The 17,550-nt window shown below is 39.9% G+C and overlaps 1 protein-coding gene across 1 annotated transcript in view; it reads left to right on the top strand.

Moving 5' to 3' along the window:
- NRXN2 (neurexin 2) overlaps nt 1-17,550 on the top strand; it is an 871,230-nt gene that overhangs the window by 418,773 nt on the left and 434,907 nt on the right. The window contains exon 15 of the mRNA XM_078784719.1: nt 1,174-1,293. Coding sequence (XP_078640845.1) covers nt 1,174-1,293 — 120 coding nt within the window. The remainder of the gene's footprint in view (nt 1-1,173; nt 1,294-17,550) is intronic.

The following is a 17,550-nucleotide window of genomic DNA, read 5'->3' on the forward strand; positions in this document are numbered from 1 at the left end:
AATATCTTGAAAAATAAAGGAACTACTAACTTCTAATCTGGTGTGTGGGTGTATCTTCGCATAAGGGAGAACACTATTGAAAATTGGGTCGCCACGTCAAATTCCAAGATGGCCGCCTTGCGTTTTCCACTTTGTCAACTCACATCACTTCACCGACGGGGGACCTAGGCGCAACGCTTGTCATCCATGAATGTGGGATGCTATCAGAAGCTTTTTTATAGTCTCTCCATACTGTGAACAGTTTGTTTCTTCTCGTATTGCAGTTTTCAAGTATGGCCTTGTTTAGTAGTAATTGGTCTTGTGTTGCACAACATTCTTTCTTTCATCCCTTCTGTTCTGCCTCTCGGCCTCCTTGTGGTAGTTGGTGGTACATCGCTTCAGTGATGATTCCTGTTAAAAGTTTGTATGTTGTTGGTCGACAGTCTATTGGCTGGTATTTGTGAGGTCGTTGAGCTTCTTCAGATTTTGGAATGAAGAAGGTGTGTGTGTGTGTGTGTGCGTTTGTGTGTGTGTGTGCACGCGTACCCATGACACATACATATGTGTGAAGTACTATTCACCCACATAACTGTGGAGTTTTGCTTTGATGTGGTAAATTATTTTTGTTTTTGCATTTCTTTAACAATTATGGGAAGTCTGAATAACCAATTACTATGCATAAAGTAACCATTGGTCAAAGCATTCAAAAAGCACTTAAAAGCTAAGTATTGAAAGTGTAGCTGGTTTTCATATGTTATGTGTGCTCACAGTAATCAATGGGATAAAAAGGTAAATACATTTGTCGAATTTTGGGGTGAATAATATATTTAACACTTTCTTTCAACAATTTTAAGTGGGGAATACAGTTCTCCACGGAACTGAAACATCAGCCATCAGCACAACCTGAGATTCCAGTAATTGCATAGAAGTGCATCATTAGGCAATGGCTGTTCTTCCAAAAAAAAAAACAAGCTCCAGCAAGCACGTAGTTTTGCATGTGTATTGTGTAAGTCATTCAGGTGACATGCATGTGATGTGGTGCCAAGGGACTCATTTAGTCCACAGAAGTGGCTGAGAAATGTTGCTTCAATTGATCAAGATGGCCAGCCACTGGCTTTCCATAAATATAACTTACCAAAAAACAAGATGTAAGCTTAAAACCGATAAGATATGAAAATGCTTGGATTTTTTCAGGGCCTAGTTCAAGATGTCAAGAAGACTCGTGTGCCAATCAAGGCATGTGTGTTCAATACTGGAACCAATTCACATGTGACTGCACCCTTACATCATACCGAGGAGCACTTTGTACCGACCGTAAGTGTTACCGATATCTAGCACTTTTGACACATGATTTATCCATGTTATAAAGGTGTTGCTTTACTGAGGAGTGAAAAAACTGTGACTTTGTCAATCAGGAAATTGATGGAGCATGGTTACCATGTTATTGTTATTCAAGATGACATGCTTGAACAAAACGGACAAAAGAAGAGCTAATTAAAATATTAACAGTGATACCACTGAGCAAACACTTGTTCAGGTATCCCGCAAGATGCAAAAACACCACTTCTTACTAATTAATATTTTTAGAGAATGAATGTGTGTACACACATATACAAACATACATATATATAAACAAATATATATGTAGAACAACAACAGTTATTCCTCATGCAGAGTTCTTTACAACGAGCCATGTTTCAATTTTTTTTTACTTGGAGAGGTTTTAGAAATATAGAGGTCCAATTATTTTTCGATTTTCCAAGATGATGCCCATACCACGTGACCAATGACGTCATAATTATTATTATATTAATTATACATGAGTAAACGCATACTATGGTGAAAATTTTGTCAATCGGACCAACGGATGCTGAGAAAATGATTTTTTTTTTAATGCAGACACATATGTATGTACCCACCTCCGTGACCGTTCCCTTGACCCCGCTTTTCACTTCGTGAACGTCGCGTAATTATATACGGCCGAGTTGGTACTGAACCTGAGGGAGAGCTATGATATTGCCACATGTGTAACGCCACTATTTATGACATAAGAAGGCAACGTGAAAAGCTGTTAAAGGTTTACGCCAATATAGTGATTCAAAAAGTGAGAAGGATAATGCAGCAAAATTGATGTTTTTCACTGAGGTGGCCAAGGACTTCCATGAAGATGACCTCATGGAGTGGATGAATTGCAACAGTGAAGCACCTGTGGTCTGCCAGATGAAGGATGAAGAGATGGTTATTAACCCCAATTAAGAATATAATGATGACAGTGAAAGTGACAGTAAAGAAAAAAGTGGAGACGATCATTGATCAGGGAATAAAAGTTGGAGAACAGTCAGGATCTATAACCTTCTTATACAGAGGATGAGTTTTCCTCTCAACAAGAAATAACGAATATTTACCATACCTAAAAGAAACTAATGAAGGAGAAACTGAACTTCATGAAAATAATGACTTCAGGAAATGCTTAAGACCTCAACAAAGCGTTGTAAACAAGAAAAAGAGCAATCAGAGATTGCAAGCCCTCCCCAGGATGTATTTTCAGTGGTTTTTAAGGCTTTTGTATTAGAACAAATATGGCGGCCGAACCACGTGACCGATGACGTCATCATTTATTTTTTTTCCAAACTAATTTATTCCGAGATTATGCTCAATAAATTTCATCTTGATCGGATGAAGTTTTGTACTTGTCGAATGATGACGTCATAATGGAGGCACCTATGACATCATCATTAACTTCTTTTATTCCCCATGGAGAGTTATTTACAATGAGCCATGTCTCAATTTTTTGTATTCAGCGCTTTCTGAGATATCGAGGTGCAAAGTTTTTCGGTTTTTCCAAGATGGCGGCCGAACCACGTGACCTATGACGTCATAATTATCATTAAAAAATTATACAGGTGGAGTTGCACCTATGGTGGAAATTTCCTGTCAATCGGACCAACGGTTGCAGAGAAAATCATATTTATTCTGTGCAGACAAACAAACAAACAGACAAACAAACAGACGAACGGACTCAAATGCAATACCCTCTCCTCAGGCGAGGGTAACAAACTTTAAGTGGTGGTTCAACCTCTTCACAAAGCTCCATACCTGTACGTGATGTTACTGAGCCATAGCTGCAGTGCCTCAGAGTTACTCTTCGACACAATTCCATACACATCAACACCAGCTCCTACCATGGATGGAATACACTAACTGCCTCCTGCCTCTCCTGTTGTCACCCCGAGCACTTCATCTTCTATGTAATCACCAACCTCTACTTTCTTCAACATTACACTTCTTGGAAGAAGAAACAAGGAAGATTTTTTAGGTGAGTGCAGTACAATAATTACAGCATCTTATGTGTCCTCCTCGACCCCACATTGATGAGATGGACACCAAGAAAGAGTTTTATTTCGAACAAGATGGATCAGAGCACCACCGCACTAAATGAATGAATGAATGAATGATCGTTTTTAAGGCCATTTTCCCCCGCCAGAGCAAGGTTTTGCCTTGCGGGCCCCATGACAATCATGGTTCTCTGTTTTGAGGCAATGTTTTTATAGCCGGATGCCCTTCTTGACGCCAACCATTATTCACCTCTTACGATGCACAGGGATACAGTGTACCGATTCTAAATCGGGGTACACACCAGGATCATTCATCCCAGCAAGCTGGTACTCAATTTGCCGACCTCGGAAGGATGACAGGCTGGGTCAACCCCCCTGGTGTTAATTCAGTGATCGACCGGGATTCGAGCTCAGGATCCTCGGATCCCAAGCCGGCACCCTAACCGCTAAGACAACACCACCACACTGTGAGAGGTTATCTCAATACTGATTTACCGAGAAGATGGGTATGATGAAGAGGAAGGGAGGAATATCCTCCACATCTCTTGATCAAACACCCTTAAAGTTTTACTTGTGGGTACCCTTAATGACACTGACTGTGTACATCAAAATAGAAAGCCAGCAACACTGGCAGAGTTTAGGGATGAGATTTAATTTCCTTTCACTGCTATTTCATCATCAACATGTGCACACGTGTGTCGGTCTGTACTACACCGTAGTCGAGTGTGCTGTAGCTGGTGGTCGGTATGTAGAACATTTGCTTCCTTAAAATACATGTTGTACTAATCTAACATCATCCATGTTCTTTACAAATAAATACATATGTAAGCAAAGTGTGTGTACATGTTTCTGGAATACCTTGCATGTGTACATACAAACACACACGTACATTTTAACAATTCCAGAAATGAGCAAACAACATCTGGGCATTGTGGAAAGAAATTACCACAAGTAGAATTCTCTGGTCACCAAATGTAAGTGCTTTGACAGCAAAATGGTAACTGCAGGCCAAACTTTTAACGAAAATGTGTTGCTTTACTATTTTGATTTTGTTTATTTGTTTGTTTATATTGGGTTGGGGATGGGTGATGCTGTGGATATGTCAGGTTCATGCATGCTGATGGATGCCCTTTATTTCTGTATGCTATATGGGAGTCCTAGGATTCCAATTTTTTCATGTAACAACTTATCAATGTACGAAATGACGAAAATATCAAATGTAAAAAAATACGCTCGTTGTATTGAAACTAGTAAAAAAAAGCCAGTCAAAAATGACGGATTGCAACAGTTTATTCGACGGTGCAGCCTCGTGAGCATGCCAAAGTCTGAAGCCTCGGCCTAGTGTCAGGTGTGCGTATATCTTACTTATTTATTAGACATCCTACGGATGTAAATGAGCATTCGTTTTACTCTGCGTGCGTTGCACATCACGTGCAGCGAAGTATACCTCCCCGCACCTTGTATTTATTGTTATTTTTAAAAAACGCTTCTGTACACTGCCCTTTAGGCCTGGTTTTCAAGCCACCGTCTACAATTCCAATAGAAGAGACATAATTGTTGGAACCCATCTGTGGATCGGTCCCATCGGCCGATGGGTCTGACCCATCTGTGGATGCACGAGAAATGACAATGCAGACCCATCGGCCGATGGGTCTGCGCCATCTGCGGATGTGTTGTTCACCTTGAAGGAATGTGTTGACAGAATGGTGCTCTTCAATCAGGTACACAGTCATTGGAATTACATGTGGTAGGAATTTAACAGAGATGATTTTAAAATGTTTTATTATCTATTTCTACCCATCTATTTATACATTTTGTCAATACATTTTGTAATTAACAGATACATGGCAGTTTTAGTAAAGCTTTACATAACATACTCAACATTCATACAAAACATTAGGTGTTCTTCTGATAATGGCGGAGGGGAATGTTAAATTCCTTTATATTAAATTAAATAAAATAAAATTTAAATTAAATAAAATAATAAAATTTAAATTTTAAAAATAAAAGTTAAATATAACATTTTAAAATCATCTCTGTTAAATTCCTACCACATGTAATTCCAATGACTGTGTACCTGATTGAAGAGCACCATTCTGTCAACACATTCCTTCAAGGTGAACAACACATCCGCAGATGGCGCAGACCCATCGGCCGATGGGTCTGCATTGTCATTTCTCGTGCATCCACAGATGAGTCAGACCCATCGGCCGATGGGACCGATCCACAGATGGGTTCCAACATAATTACTCTTTTATGGAAAATGTTTTTGAGTTTGTTTTAACCTCAAAAATAAACCGTAGTGAACAAACATTGGGGTAAAAGGATTGGCCTTTAACACCTACCTTTATGAATATGAAGGGGGACACACATCTGTACAAACACACAGACTGACATTGTGTTTTACATGGTAGATTCTAATTCTACTTCTGAGCACCATGCATCAGTAAGTGCTGAAAAACACATCAATTCATGAGCAGAACTTCATTGTAATCCAACAATATGCTTGCATTTTAAATTTCTGCTTTGAGAAATTAACTCTATCCAAACAAAACATAATACGGTACCGGTATTCATAGCTTGGTGGCTACGGCCAGAAACAAAATAACAGTAGAACATAAATTACCGTATAAATCAGAGGATAATTTCGATGCACAAAGAAAGAAGAAAAGATAACCACATGGAGTATTCATCAACTGTGTCCTGTGCTGTGTTTAGTCGTTATTTTCATTCCAGCATTTTCGTGGAATGGTGCAAAAAGAATACCCTATAGAAAAACAATGAAATGGTTTCCTTGTGTGTAATTTTTCACTTTATCATTGTATATCCATTGCCTGAGGGTGTTATTATGGTGTTACATTCTTCTCGGCCTGTGGGTTATGGATACAGGTGTAAACCACAGTGTCTCCAAAATGACTATCCGCAGATGGCTTTTGCCCGTTTCGGCACAGACGGAACCTTGCTTGATCGATTCTACAAGCAAATACATTTATAACTTTCATGCATGCTTGAGTGCATGTGCTATATATGTACACATTTAAGTTTGTACATTATTGTACATGTCTGACAGACTGGTGATGTTGTATATGTCAGAAATTATAGTGCACTTCCTGTACCTCTGACCTTGCCTGGTCTGCGCTCAATTTCCGACCCCGTTATAAACTGACGGATTGCAGATTTGCAGGCTGGGCCTTGCATCACAAAGTGTGTCGTCCCTTGGATGGACATTCAGCCCTCGACTAGCATTGTCGGTTATCGTTAACTAGCCCACGGTGTCCTCTTTTATTATTACCCTCGCCTGAGGAGAGAGTATTGCATTTGAGTTTGTTTGTCTGTCTTATTGTCCGCACAGAATAAATATGATTTTCTCTGCAACCGTTGGTCCGATTGACAGGAAATTTTCACCAGAGGTGCATCTCCACCTGCATAATTTTTTAATGATAATTATGACGTCATAGGTCACGTGGTTCGGCCGCCATTTTGGAAAAAATTTGCACCTCCATATCTCCAAAAGCGTTGAATAGAAAAGTTGAGACATGGCTCATTGTAAAGAACTCTCCATGGAGAATAAAATATGTTAATGATGGTCATAGGTGCCTCAATTATGACGTCATAATTCGACAAGTACAAAACTTCATCCTGACAAGATGAAATTTCTTGAGCATAATCTAGGAATAAATTAGTGGAGAAAAAAAATGATGACATCATCTGTCACGTGGTTCGGCCGCCATATTGTTTTTCGTTCTCTTTTTCTCTGCAACGGCTGAACAGATCGAGGTCAAACTTTGCAGGCAGAATGGCATACCCATGACGAACAAAAAAGTCAGCGAGCATGACGTCATGCATCACATGGTTTCAGAGTTATGGCGTTTTTCAGCATGAACCTTTAAAACCGAGCTCCTCCCTCATTTTTGATCCAATCGAGGGGAAACTTAACAGAACTGTTCAGCATGTCAGTCTACTAAAATGTCCTTTTGGAATTTGCGATAGGGCACGTGGTTTGGCAGATATCGTTAATTAAACGAAAATATTTTAAAAAATGGATATCTCTTGAATCACTAGTACCTCAGACCATGAGTTGGTAATTATATAATTCACACAGTGCAATACGTGCAGGCTGCTCCACGTAGCGACCTTGCTGGCTTATCAACGAGGCGAGGCGTGACACACATGTGTTTCAGCATACCTCAGATCAAGTTTGAAAACCAGCATCAACCATGCATAAATTTGCATATTCGATCATTTTTGACAAAGTTATGGCACTTTGAACTTTGGTAGGGGACATGTATTGCAGCGCAATACTCAGAATGCTTGTTATTATTATTATTATTATTTTGGATTTTTGAATTAGGTGAGTTATTGCCGTCGCGCTGAACAAATTCCAAATCCCGGTTTTGACTACCACTGGGAAGATAATTGCAAACCACCCGATGTAATCCTTGACACGGGAGTTATTTGGCACCACTTAACCTACCTTCAGACATAGCAGCGGAGACCGTTATTAAATGCCTTGTTTAATATTCTGTTGGAGATTTATTGTTGAATCCTCCTTGGCTCTGCGAGGTAATGCATAAAGGTATTAGTGCAATCGAAAGGGTCATATTGAGGAAAAGTATGAAAATGTACATTCAACACACAAGCAAGAATTTGAACACAATATTATCCCAAAGACAAACTCTTTTTCCTTCCACTGATGCACAAAAACTGACATTTTCAGAGAGAGCGATCAGGTAAGTCACATTTGGGAAGGTTGATCTGTCACATTTTGATGAAAAATAGCGTTCGGTCCATTTTATCCACAAGAAAAATGAAAAAGTACTTTTTTAAATCTGAGCACAGACAATGGCGGAAGAAGGATGAGTCGGGTTTAAACGGTTATGACTTGTGCTGAAGTTAAGTAAAGCAGGTATTTTTGTATCTGAATTGTTTCTCCTTTAAATCTACAGTACTAATGCAATAGCTTTTGGGTGAAGGGCACGTGTGTGTTAAGGAATAATATTGAGACATCACATACATGTCTGCACCATGGTGTTTTATACTTTTATAATTGTTATCTTTACTACATCTTAATAAGAGAATAATAGACATGTGGGTGGAATTAATATTGATACTGTCTTCGATTGGAAGACTTTTTCTGAAGCTTCCTCGTGTTCCTGTAGCATGGTCCTGTTGAAAGAAGATTTGTCATGCAATCCTTCATGTGCACATTCTAAATGGAACAATTCTCTGTTTTATGATTTTCATGATTGGTAAGGGACATAGCAAGACCCATGTGGTTGTGAAGTCTTTTCGTCCAGGTAAGGTTTCATGAGGATGGCAATGTTTGTCGTAATTTGTTTTGCCTTTTGTAAAATTTCAAGTTTTCTGATGAAATATTTTTAATTTTTTTTTTTTTTGAAGAAATACCATGAACTTGTGAAAACGGTTTTTTTTATGAATCAACAAATTGGTTTGCATATTTTCAAAATTTATACTCCAAGTGGCCACAGAACTCTAACGGTCTCATTTTGTCACGTGGTGTTTGACCCGAATTCGATACGTGCGCTCTTCACAAAGGACAACTCCTTGATGCTCGGAGCTACCTGCCCCAGATTCTGCGAGCATGGTATTAGCCATTCCCAAAATTCCCACTTGCTCGCCCGTCGTATGTTAAGGAGCCCGTCCACTGCAATTTCTCATGATATTTTGAAAATGGATCACTTGCTTCCAAGGCTCTTGACAAGCCAGCAGAGGAGTTTTAGAAGGTCAAGAATGAAAAAAAGAACAGCGATAGGACGTCCACAGCCAATTAATGTTACATGACAGGTTGTGCAGTTTTATTATGGATGAATTGCCTGGGGTTATGGTTATCTGGCAGGGGGTACTTCACTCGTTGAGGAAAGGAGGAGGCTCTTCTGCCTGGACAAAACCCACTCCAGAAACACCGAGTGAACTCGTATCATACAAATGTCTTTGAGTGTGACAATTTTCTTGGTTTAATTCCTTTGTTTCTGTTTCCCATGACATCTAAAATTGTCATTATGATTCTATCTTGATGTTATAACTATAAACATACGAGTGTCTCTGTTCGCATTACAATTCTCACATCCTGCATCACTCACCATCGTTCCCCTTCCGTATTTCTCCTTTCATGGTATTTATCATATTTTATTTTTGTTTTTTTGCGATTGTTAATCATGACATAGTTATTGATTATTCCACACAGTTTATACTTTTGTCCTAAGAACGTCATAAAAAGGTAAGGGAACAGGTTGGCTGATGATAAGGTTGCTGCATTGAGATGTACAGAATGCAGTTGCTCCATGATCAATGGCCCCACAACCACACAGCACTTTGCTTCGTTCAATCATCCCACTGTTTGAGCGTTAGAGGTGCCCCAGGCACTCTACTTGTCGTCCGTATACACTTTTTGCCACTTTGCCATAATGGACACAAACAGTCTCATGAACATGAGTTCCTTTCTTTCTGTGAAATCCCATTCGCTATTTATAGGTAAATACCTTGATGCCCTCGAAGCTTCAGTAAATCCGTGGTCTAACCTACAAAAAGGTGATTGTTCAGTTAAAAGGCTAAAAATTTGTTTCAGGATTACGTCGATAAATCCGTGAAAATGTGTCTTCTTATTTTATAATGCAACGGCAAATAATGCAATTACAACAATTCTTATTTTATAATACAACTTCTTATGAATAAACTCTTATGGTTAAAGTGCCAAAATGAAGACTCTCTGCTCACCTTCACTCTTTCATTCCCCTCTTTCTCCCACCTCTGGATCAAACTCCCTCAATCCCTTCAATCCCACTCCTCCCTCCAGGTCTTTAAAACAGCTGTTCACCACCATCTCTTATCTTCCCCCATCCAAAACCTTGATCTTTTCTACCCCCGCTAATTCACCCCAGATCCACTTTTTTGAAATACCGACTTCTTTCCTGGAAGTCCTTGCAGAGTCCATGTGTTTTATACCTCTCCCACCTCCCCCCAAGCCCTCCCCCTCCCACATTTCTCCCGATGTCCCTGCTCTCAAATGTTGTGTTTGTGTCCTTCCCCCTCTCTCCCCATCTTGTTTACCACTCCCCTTATTATATGTTTTATGTGTCTGTTTGATTTTTGTGTGATTAATGTTAGCTCTTTCACGAGCCTCGATCTTGAATACTGTACAAAAAAATTTTTTGAATACGGATTTAAAGCAAACAATATGATTGTTTTAAACGGCTTCCTGAAAAGCGCTATATAAAATAAATGCATTATTATTATTATTAAACTAATTGCCCACAATTAACTGTAATTGGATGTTTTCTTTTTTACCCCCAACATTGTTTTCTTCCTTTCCCTTAGTATTCCAGTGCGCATCCCAAAAGACAGCGCATCATTTGAAAATTGTATTCCAATCGTGGCACTGTACATCCTCACCAATACCGCCCTTGTGTTACTCTTTACAAAAACCGGTCTACAACATTCAGCATCCATGAAAAGCCAGGAAAAATGTCATTAGAACCAGCATATATATATATATATATATATAAGCAGGCCTCTCGAGGCTGTAGAGTGAGTGCACATGACTACGATAAGCCGTGCTTTACTCTCCTTATCTGAAACTACATGTACATTTTACATGTTCTTTTCTTTTCAAAGGATTCCTGACTCCAGTTGAGCTCCAGTGCCTGATGCTTCTTTGTAGCTGAATACACATTTTTATTGCTTCTTGCAGGGTGCTGAGTTTGCCAAAATGATGTAGCGGAAGGTTGCCAAGTTTGGGATGGTGGCCAATGTGACATGTTGTAATTTTTCTTTAACAATCACGGCATTGGAATAAATTTAGAAGTACTGAACTTAAGAAGATAGGAACTTCTTAAGTTTAATACTTTAAATTTTTTTTCCAATTGACCAGCCTTGGTGGGCATAATTGTTGGAGCATCCTCTCTAATTCTGGGAGGTTGGCGGTTCGAACCCCAGCCGAGTTATACCAAAGGGTTTAATAATAGTACGTGCTGCTTCCTTGCTTGACGCTCAGCATTTAAAAAGGATACAGCACGGTCAAACCCATAACTAGGTAATAATAGCGGAACCTTGACGATCCTAATGGCCTCCTCCTGCAAATCTTTGTGATGGAACTAGAATTATTAATGTCCCGTCTTGGACGCAGTCCCATCATGGGTAACCTTCTCTTAATGCCAAGATGAGATGCCCGTGCCTCATAGGACCAGGACTGCAAGGTCAAAGCACAGGAATAATTCAAGATCATTTGAAGGGAAAGGTAGTCAGGTAGCTTATCTCAGGACTTTTGCAGTTTCGGAGATTATACAAGTAATTTTAGGTCATCTCATCGATTCTTGAAGAGTTGAGCTTTTAAAATGGATCGTGAAGTCCGGATGTCTGTCCGTCCATCTGGTCATCCATCCATCCATTAACTTTTTTTCCTATTTTTGCTACTCCTCCCTTATCATTCGGCTGATTGTTCAGAAACATGACACATGATTACAAGAGCGTAGTCCGCACAATTGCTCAGGCTTCGATTTTTTGATTATGGATTATGGGGGCTCCTACGTTGGGTTACCTCCTGAAGCTTTGGATCCTTAGTTATCGACCCTTATTTACCAACCGATTGCCCTAAAACCTGATACAGCTCTTCTACTGTAGGGTTTGCAAGATTGCTTAGTCTTGCATTTTACAATTTTGTATTTTCTAATTCGGATCGTGGGGGCTCCCAGGAGGTGGTACCCCCCCGAAACTCCTGATCACTACTCATCGCTTATTTACCAACTGATTGCTCTGAAACTCGATACAGCCAGCCATTCTACTCGATGATCCGCAGGACAGCTGGATCTTAGATTTTTCGATTTTGTATGAGGGAGCCTCTCATGGGATAAGGGGAATCACCCAAAATCAGCAGGGTCTGAACTACAACCTCAAGAGATGACTGTCAGCCCACTTGGGGCTATTTTATAAGTTGTCCTTATCCTACCATCAAATTGCATTTCTCTGCCTGTCATCTTTAACACTCTTCCTGTGCTTCAATTAGCATTTGCTTTGCTGAAATTACTTCTGTAACGTGTATATTTATATTAATCTGATATCTGCTATCACAAAATGTCTCCTTTTTGCAGTACTGATGCAGTATTTCCAGATCTTGGTCAATTGGATGATACTTCATGTGTAGTGTTACGAGTGCCATCATCACAAATATGTTCTATATACTCTCTTATTTATTTACTCTGAACTCTCTCCATAATATACCCTGTACCCGACGATTTTAGGCAACCTTGAACTCATGACCTCAAAAGCAATAGGCTTCGGTGACACAATATGCAAATCCTGCTCAAATTTCAGGTCAATCTGATTAAAATGGACTATTTTATGCAACCTTGACCTTTGACCTTTTGATCTAAAAAGAAATTGGCTTCTAGCTTTTGATTGGTGAATCAATTAATTGATACAATGAGCAAAAATTTAAATTTCAGGTCAATCGGATGAAAATTGACGATTTTATGCAACCTTGACCTTTGACCTTTCAAATCTAAAAAAACCAATCGGCTTCTATCTCTTCATTGGTGAACCAATCCAGTGACCCAATATGCAGATTCTTAAAATTTCAGGTAAAGTGGATGAAAATTGATGATTTTATGTGATGCTGACCTTTGACCTTTTGACCAATTTATTAATTTTTCTACTCCATATTCTCATAATTAAGCTTTGTTGAAAAATCGATGACAAAAGCTCAAATGGTAACAAAAGTTATGGCATGGAAAGACACACACACACACACACACACACACACACACACACACACACACACACACACACGATTGCAAAACCCCGTCTCCAGCTGTGCGAGGAAATGGGCTAATAAAGGATTGTGAAAGTAACCACTACACACCTCCTTGGCACTTTTCAAGGCATATTCTATGTAGTTATAGGAATTCCTACAACTTGGAATAAATGTTTTCACGGGAGATATATTTCGATTAATTTTGATGAACAGCGTGACTGTGATATGATATCATATATAATATACAGGATTCAGTGTACCATCGTGACTGTGAATTAATTTTGACGAATAAAAACAAGATTAGACAAGAAGTAATAAATTGTAAAACTTGGGAACACAACAAGATACTGCAAAATGGTCTTGAATCATATTCATGTCATCGTCAGTAAGCAATTTTGGATCCATAGCACATACAGAAAGGAGATTATCTCACTATAATTCACCAAATGTCTGTCTGTCTGTCTGTTCCCAGGTACCGCAAAAACGGCTGAACCGATCGCGACGAAATTTTGGGTGGGTAATCCTGGGACACCTGGAGTAAAACAGGCTATATTGTTTTTCCAATTTTTTTCCCCAATTTCCAATTTTCCAGTTTTTCCAATCACGATGGAATAATATTTACCGATATGAACAGTGATGTGGCTTTTATTGAAATTCTACAAATACTGTTTAGATTTTGATGATTTGCGTGTGATATGATTTAACGGATGTTTATATGAGTCGTTTAAAATAAGAAAAGCCTTCAATTTCTGATATTTTGCCTTTTCATTTGGGCCTCCCAATTGGAGCCCCGCCCATAGGGCGGGTACCGTTGCTCGTATATTTAAACAGAGAAAGACCATCACTTGTAGTCTAAGTCCATAGAAACTTGAGAACGCAAAAGAATGCCTATGTTCATCTCTGGCTAATTGCAGAGAGCTGCTCATCAGCAACGGTGAGTCTGGCAGTTCACTCAGGCAGATTCACATAGATTGCGAGCAGGAATCTCTCTTCAGGACTGGTCTCCGATATCTCCAGTCCCTTATATTAACTCAGCTTTGGAATTCTTCCACAGAAACCTGCTCTCTCTCATTCACGGATTCATCCCATCTCGTCTTCAATTTAGCGTACCCTTTTTCATGCTCATGGTACACTGAATCCTGTGACGAGGCAGTCGCTTTGAAACAAATTGCCTTCTCTTCCTGGAAGAGAAATTCAATGGAAGGCAATCTCAGTACATTCCAAAAAGCCTGCAGCAAGTGTGTGTCCACTCTCATGAGTGCCAGGAAACATCTGTTCAACCTCAAGATTGAACTTTCAAACTTGGCTCCCTCCTCTAAAACCTGGTGGGGCTTTCCTCGGTGTCTGTCTCTGGTGTTTGTTCCCCCTCCGCACTACCCTTCTCTTCAAATGGCACCATAGCTGACTCTGCTTGTGAGATAGCTGAATGCCTCAATTCTGTGTTTTCTTCCAAATCTTGTGTACCAACCCCTCACTCTCTGTACCCACCTAACTAGTCATACCCAACTGCTGCTGGACTCTGTGTCTTTTGCTCCTGAGAAGGTGGAGAAGGATCTGTCAACCCTCGGCTCTGATTCTGCAAATGGACTGGACGGCATCAACTCACGTCTTAAAAACCTGCTCTGCTGCTTTTGCACATCCTCTTTCTGCTCTTTTCACCCGATCATCTGCCGAAGGTCATCTTCAATCTGCTTTGAAATCAGCCAACATCACTGCATTACATAACAAGAAGAGCACTCGGTAGGGTGCATACCTCTGCCAGGCTGATTAGTTTATACTTTGTATCCCACTGACAGGACCTAAACCAAATTTAATCGGCTTGTTCATGCCACCCAACTAGCTCATCCCCAACATTTTGAGATATCATACTATATGTTGTTTGTGGTCCCATCTCTCAATTGATGGTGAATCATCACTTCAAAAATCAAGTCTCGTATCCAGATTCGGATATCCACCAAAATCGAATCAATTCGTCCTTGTCACACACCCAACATGTCCAACAAGTTTTGTCCGAACCTGTCCATAACTTTTTCAGACATCGTGATATATATCGGTTTTAGCCCTATTTCTCAATGGGGAATAATCACGAAAAATAATTCTAGTGTCCGGATCCAGATCTCCAAGATATTCGTCCTTGTCACACACCTAACCTCTCCAACAAATTTCACCCGAATCTGTCCACAATGTTTTGAGATATTCTGCACACAAACAGACAGACAAACAAACAACCAAGAAAGACGATGTGCAGAGCATGATATTTGCGAAATCCCGAAACCAAATTTGACCTTAAAATAATTGTTGGTTCAATTCAGTGGCCAAATATGCAAATGCGCTTCAAATTTCAAGTTAATCAAATGGAAATTGATGATTTTAGAAATTTAGCCCATATTGACCTTCTGACCTTTATACGTCAAAAATAATTTGTGGTTGAATCCAGCGACATCATATGCAAATCCTGTTCAAATTTCAAGTAAATCGGATGAAAATTGAAGATTTTAGAAATCCGATCTGTGTTGACCTTTATACCTCAAAAATAATTATTGTTTGAATTCCAGTGATCTGATATGCAAATCCTCTTCAAATTTCTTGTTAATTGGATGAAAATTGAGGATTTAAAGAAATTGACTGAGTTGTTGACCTTTGGCCTATGTTGACCTTTTGACCACAAAATCAATAGCCTTCTTCCTTATGACCAACCCTACCGTTTGGTGAAGTTTTGTGAAGATCGCTTTAAAATTGTGACCTGTTGGCAGTTGACATACAAACAAACAGACAGACAGAATAACTTCCGTGGCCAGCCAATATACAGTACTTGAAAAATATTCGATTTTCGCACGGTACAAACAGACAGACAGATGAAAACATAAAACAATACATTTTTTAAAAAACACAAAAATGTGAAAACGCCAATCCTCTTAACTACAGACCAAATAGCTTACTTCCTTCCAATCATCAGCAAGGTCATGGAATCCATCATCACAGTTTATATGATATCCTTCCTTTTCTCCAACTGCCTCATCTCAAATCACAAATTCGGATTCACATTTGGTCACTCTATCTACATTGGCCATGCTGCTCCTAATCTCCCAACAATGTATGGATGCCCGATATGTTAGACATGAGATCAGGGCTGTCTCACTAGACATATATCGAGCTTTTGATACAGTCTGGAATCCCGCTTTGCTCTCCAAATTCTGTCTATGGCATCCAAGACCAATTCCACTCTTGGGTTGCTGACCTCCGCTCTCGTAACTAAGGTGTGGCTCTCAAAAGTATCCTTTCATATCCTCTCCCTGTTAAGGCTGGAGTTCCCAAGACAGTGTTCTTGGCCCAGTCCTATTACTAATTTTCATCAACAATCTCTGTGACTCTCTGGATAATACCCTTTATCTCTGCTGATGACTCCACCCTCTGATGTGAAATCCCTCATCCTTCAGATAGGCAGGCAGCAGCCTTTTCCCTCTCTTCAGGTGGTAGAAGATCCATTCAGACTTTGACAAAATCACAAACTGGTCAAACACCTCAACATGTCTTTCAAGCATGATAAATCTCTCTCCCTCTCTCTCTCTCTGAAAGGACCATCTGGCAAAGCCTCTCATCTACTTTTTTAACAGTCCTCTTGAGGAAGTTGTCACTCAAGCTCCTGGGTCTCACTTTCAGCCACGGTCTTTCTTGGGCAAACCACACTTATAAGTTGGCCTCCAAAGCCAGTCTGATACTGGACTTCGTCCATTGTACAAAGTTCTTCCTTAGAACACCTGAACTCCTATCCAACTACAAGGCCTTCATCCACAGCTTTATGGAGTACTGCTTTTCGCTCTGGGCTAGAACCCCTGGCTCACAACTTGCTCAGTTTGACACTATGGAAACCAAGGCCTTCAATCTTATTGAAATGTTCCATGATGAAGCTGATCTATGGGAGTATTACTTTACCACCTCAAACGGGTGGGTGGTCTCTATCTTCTACCACCTCCTTTATACTCTTGCACCATCTGCTCTTTCCATGATTTGTACCCCTTTCCCTCCCCTCCCCCAGTTTTTTGCAGGGTGTATACGTGGTCCATCGTCAAGCCTCTTTTGCTGAAACTCCCAAAATCCAGAATCACTGCCCATATCCAATCACTTGTTCCTCTGCTTTTCCTCCTGTGGAACCATCTTCCACACTCTCTTCAATCTCATCCTTCCCTCCACATCTTCAAGACAGCTGTTCAGCACCATTTCACATCACCCACCCCCTTCCCCCAATCCACAACCATGATCTTTTCTATCCCATACATGACAGATACGGACAACTAAATAACACCATGAAATAAAGTACAGACAACAGCGAAATGTAATTCCCAGTTTCTGTTCAGGAAGCCACACAATTTGGATGCGGAAGTGTTGTGATCTCAGGTGGTCATGCTGAAACCTTTTGCACCAACTTGATCCATATCCATATCCATCACAATCAGATGCCAGATTGATACA

The sequence above is a fragment of the Myxine glutinosa genome, chromosome 9 (assembly GCF_964187855.1).
Source record: "Myxine glutinosa chromosome 9, kmMyxGlut1.1, whole genome shotgun sequence".
Classification (NCBI taxonomy): Eukaryota; Metazoa; Chordata; class Myxini; order Myxiniformes; family Myxinidae; genus Myxine; species Myxine glutinosa.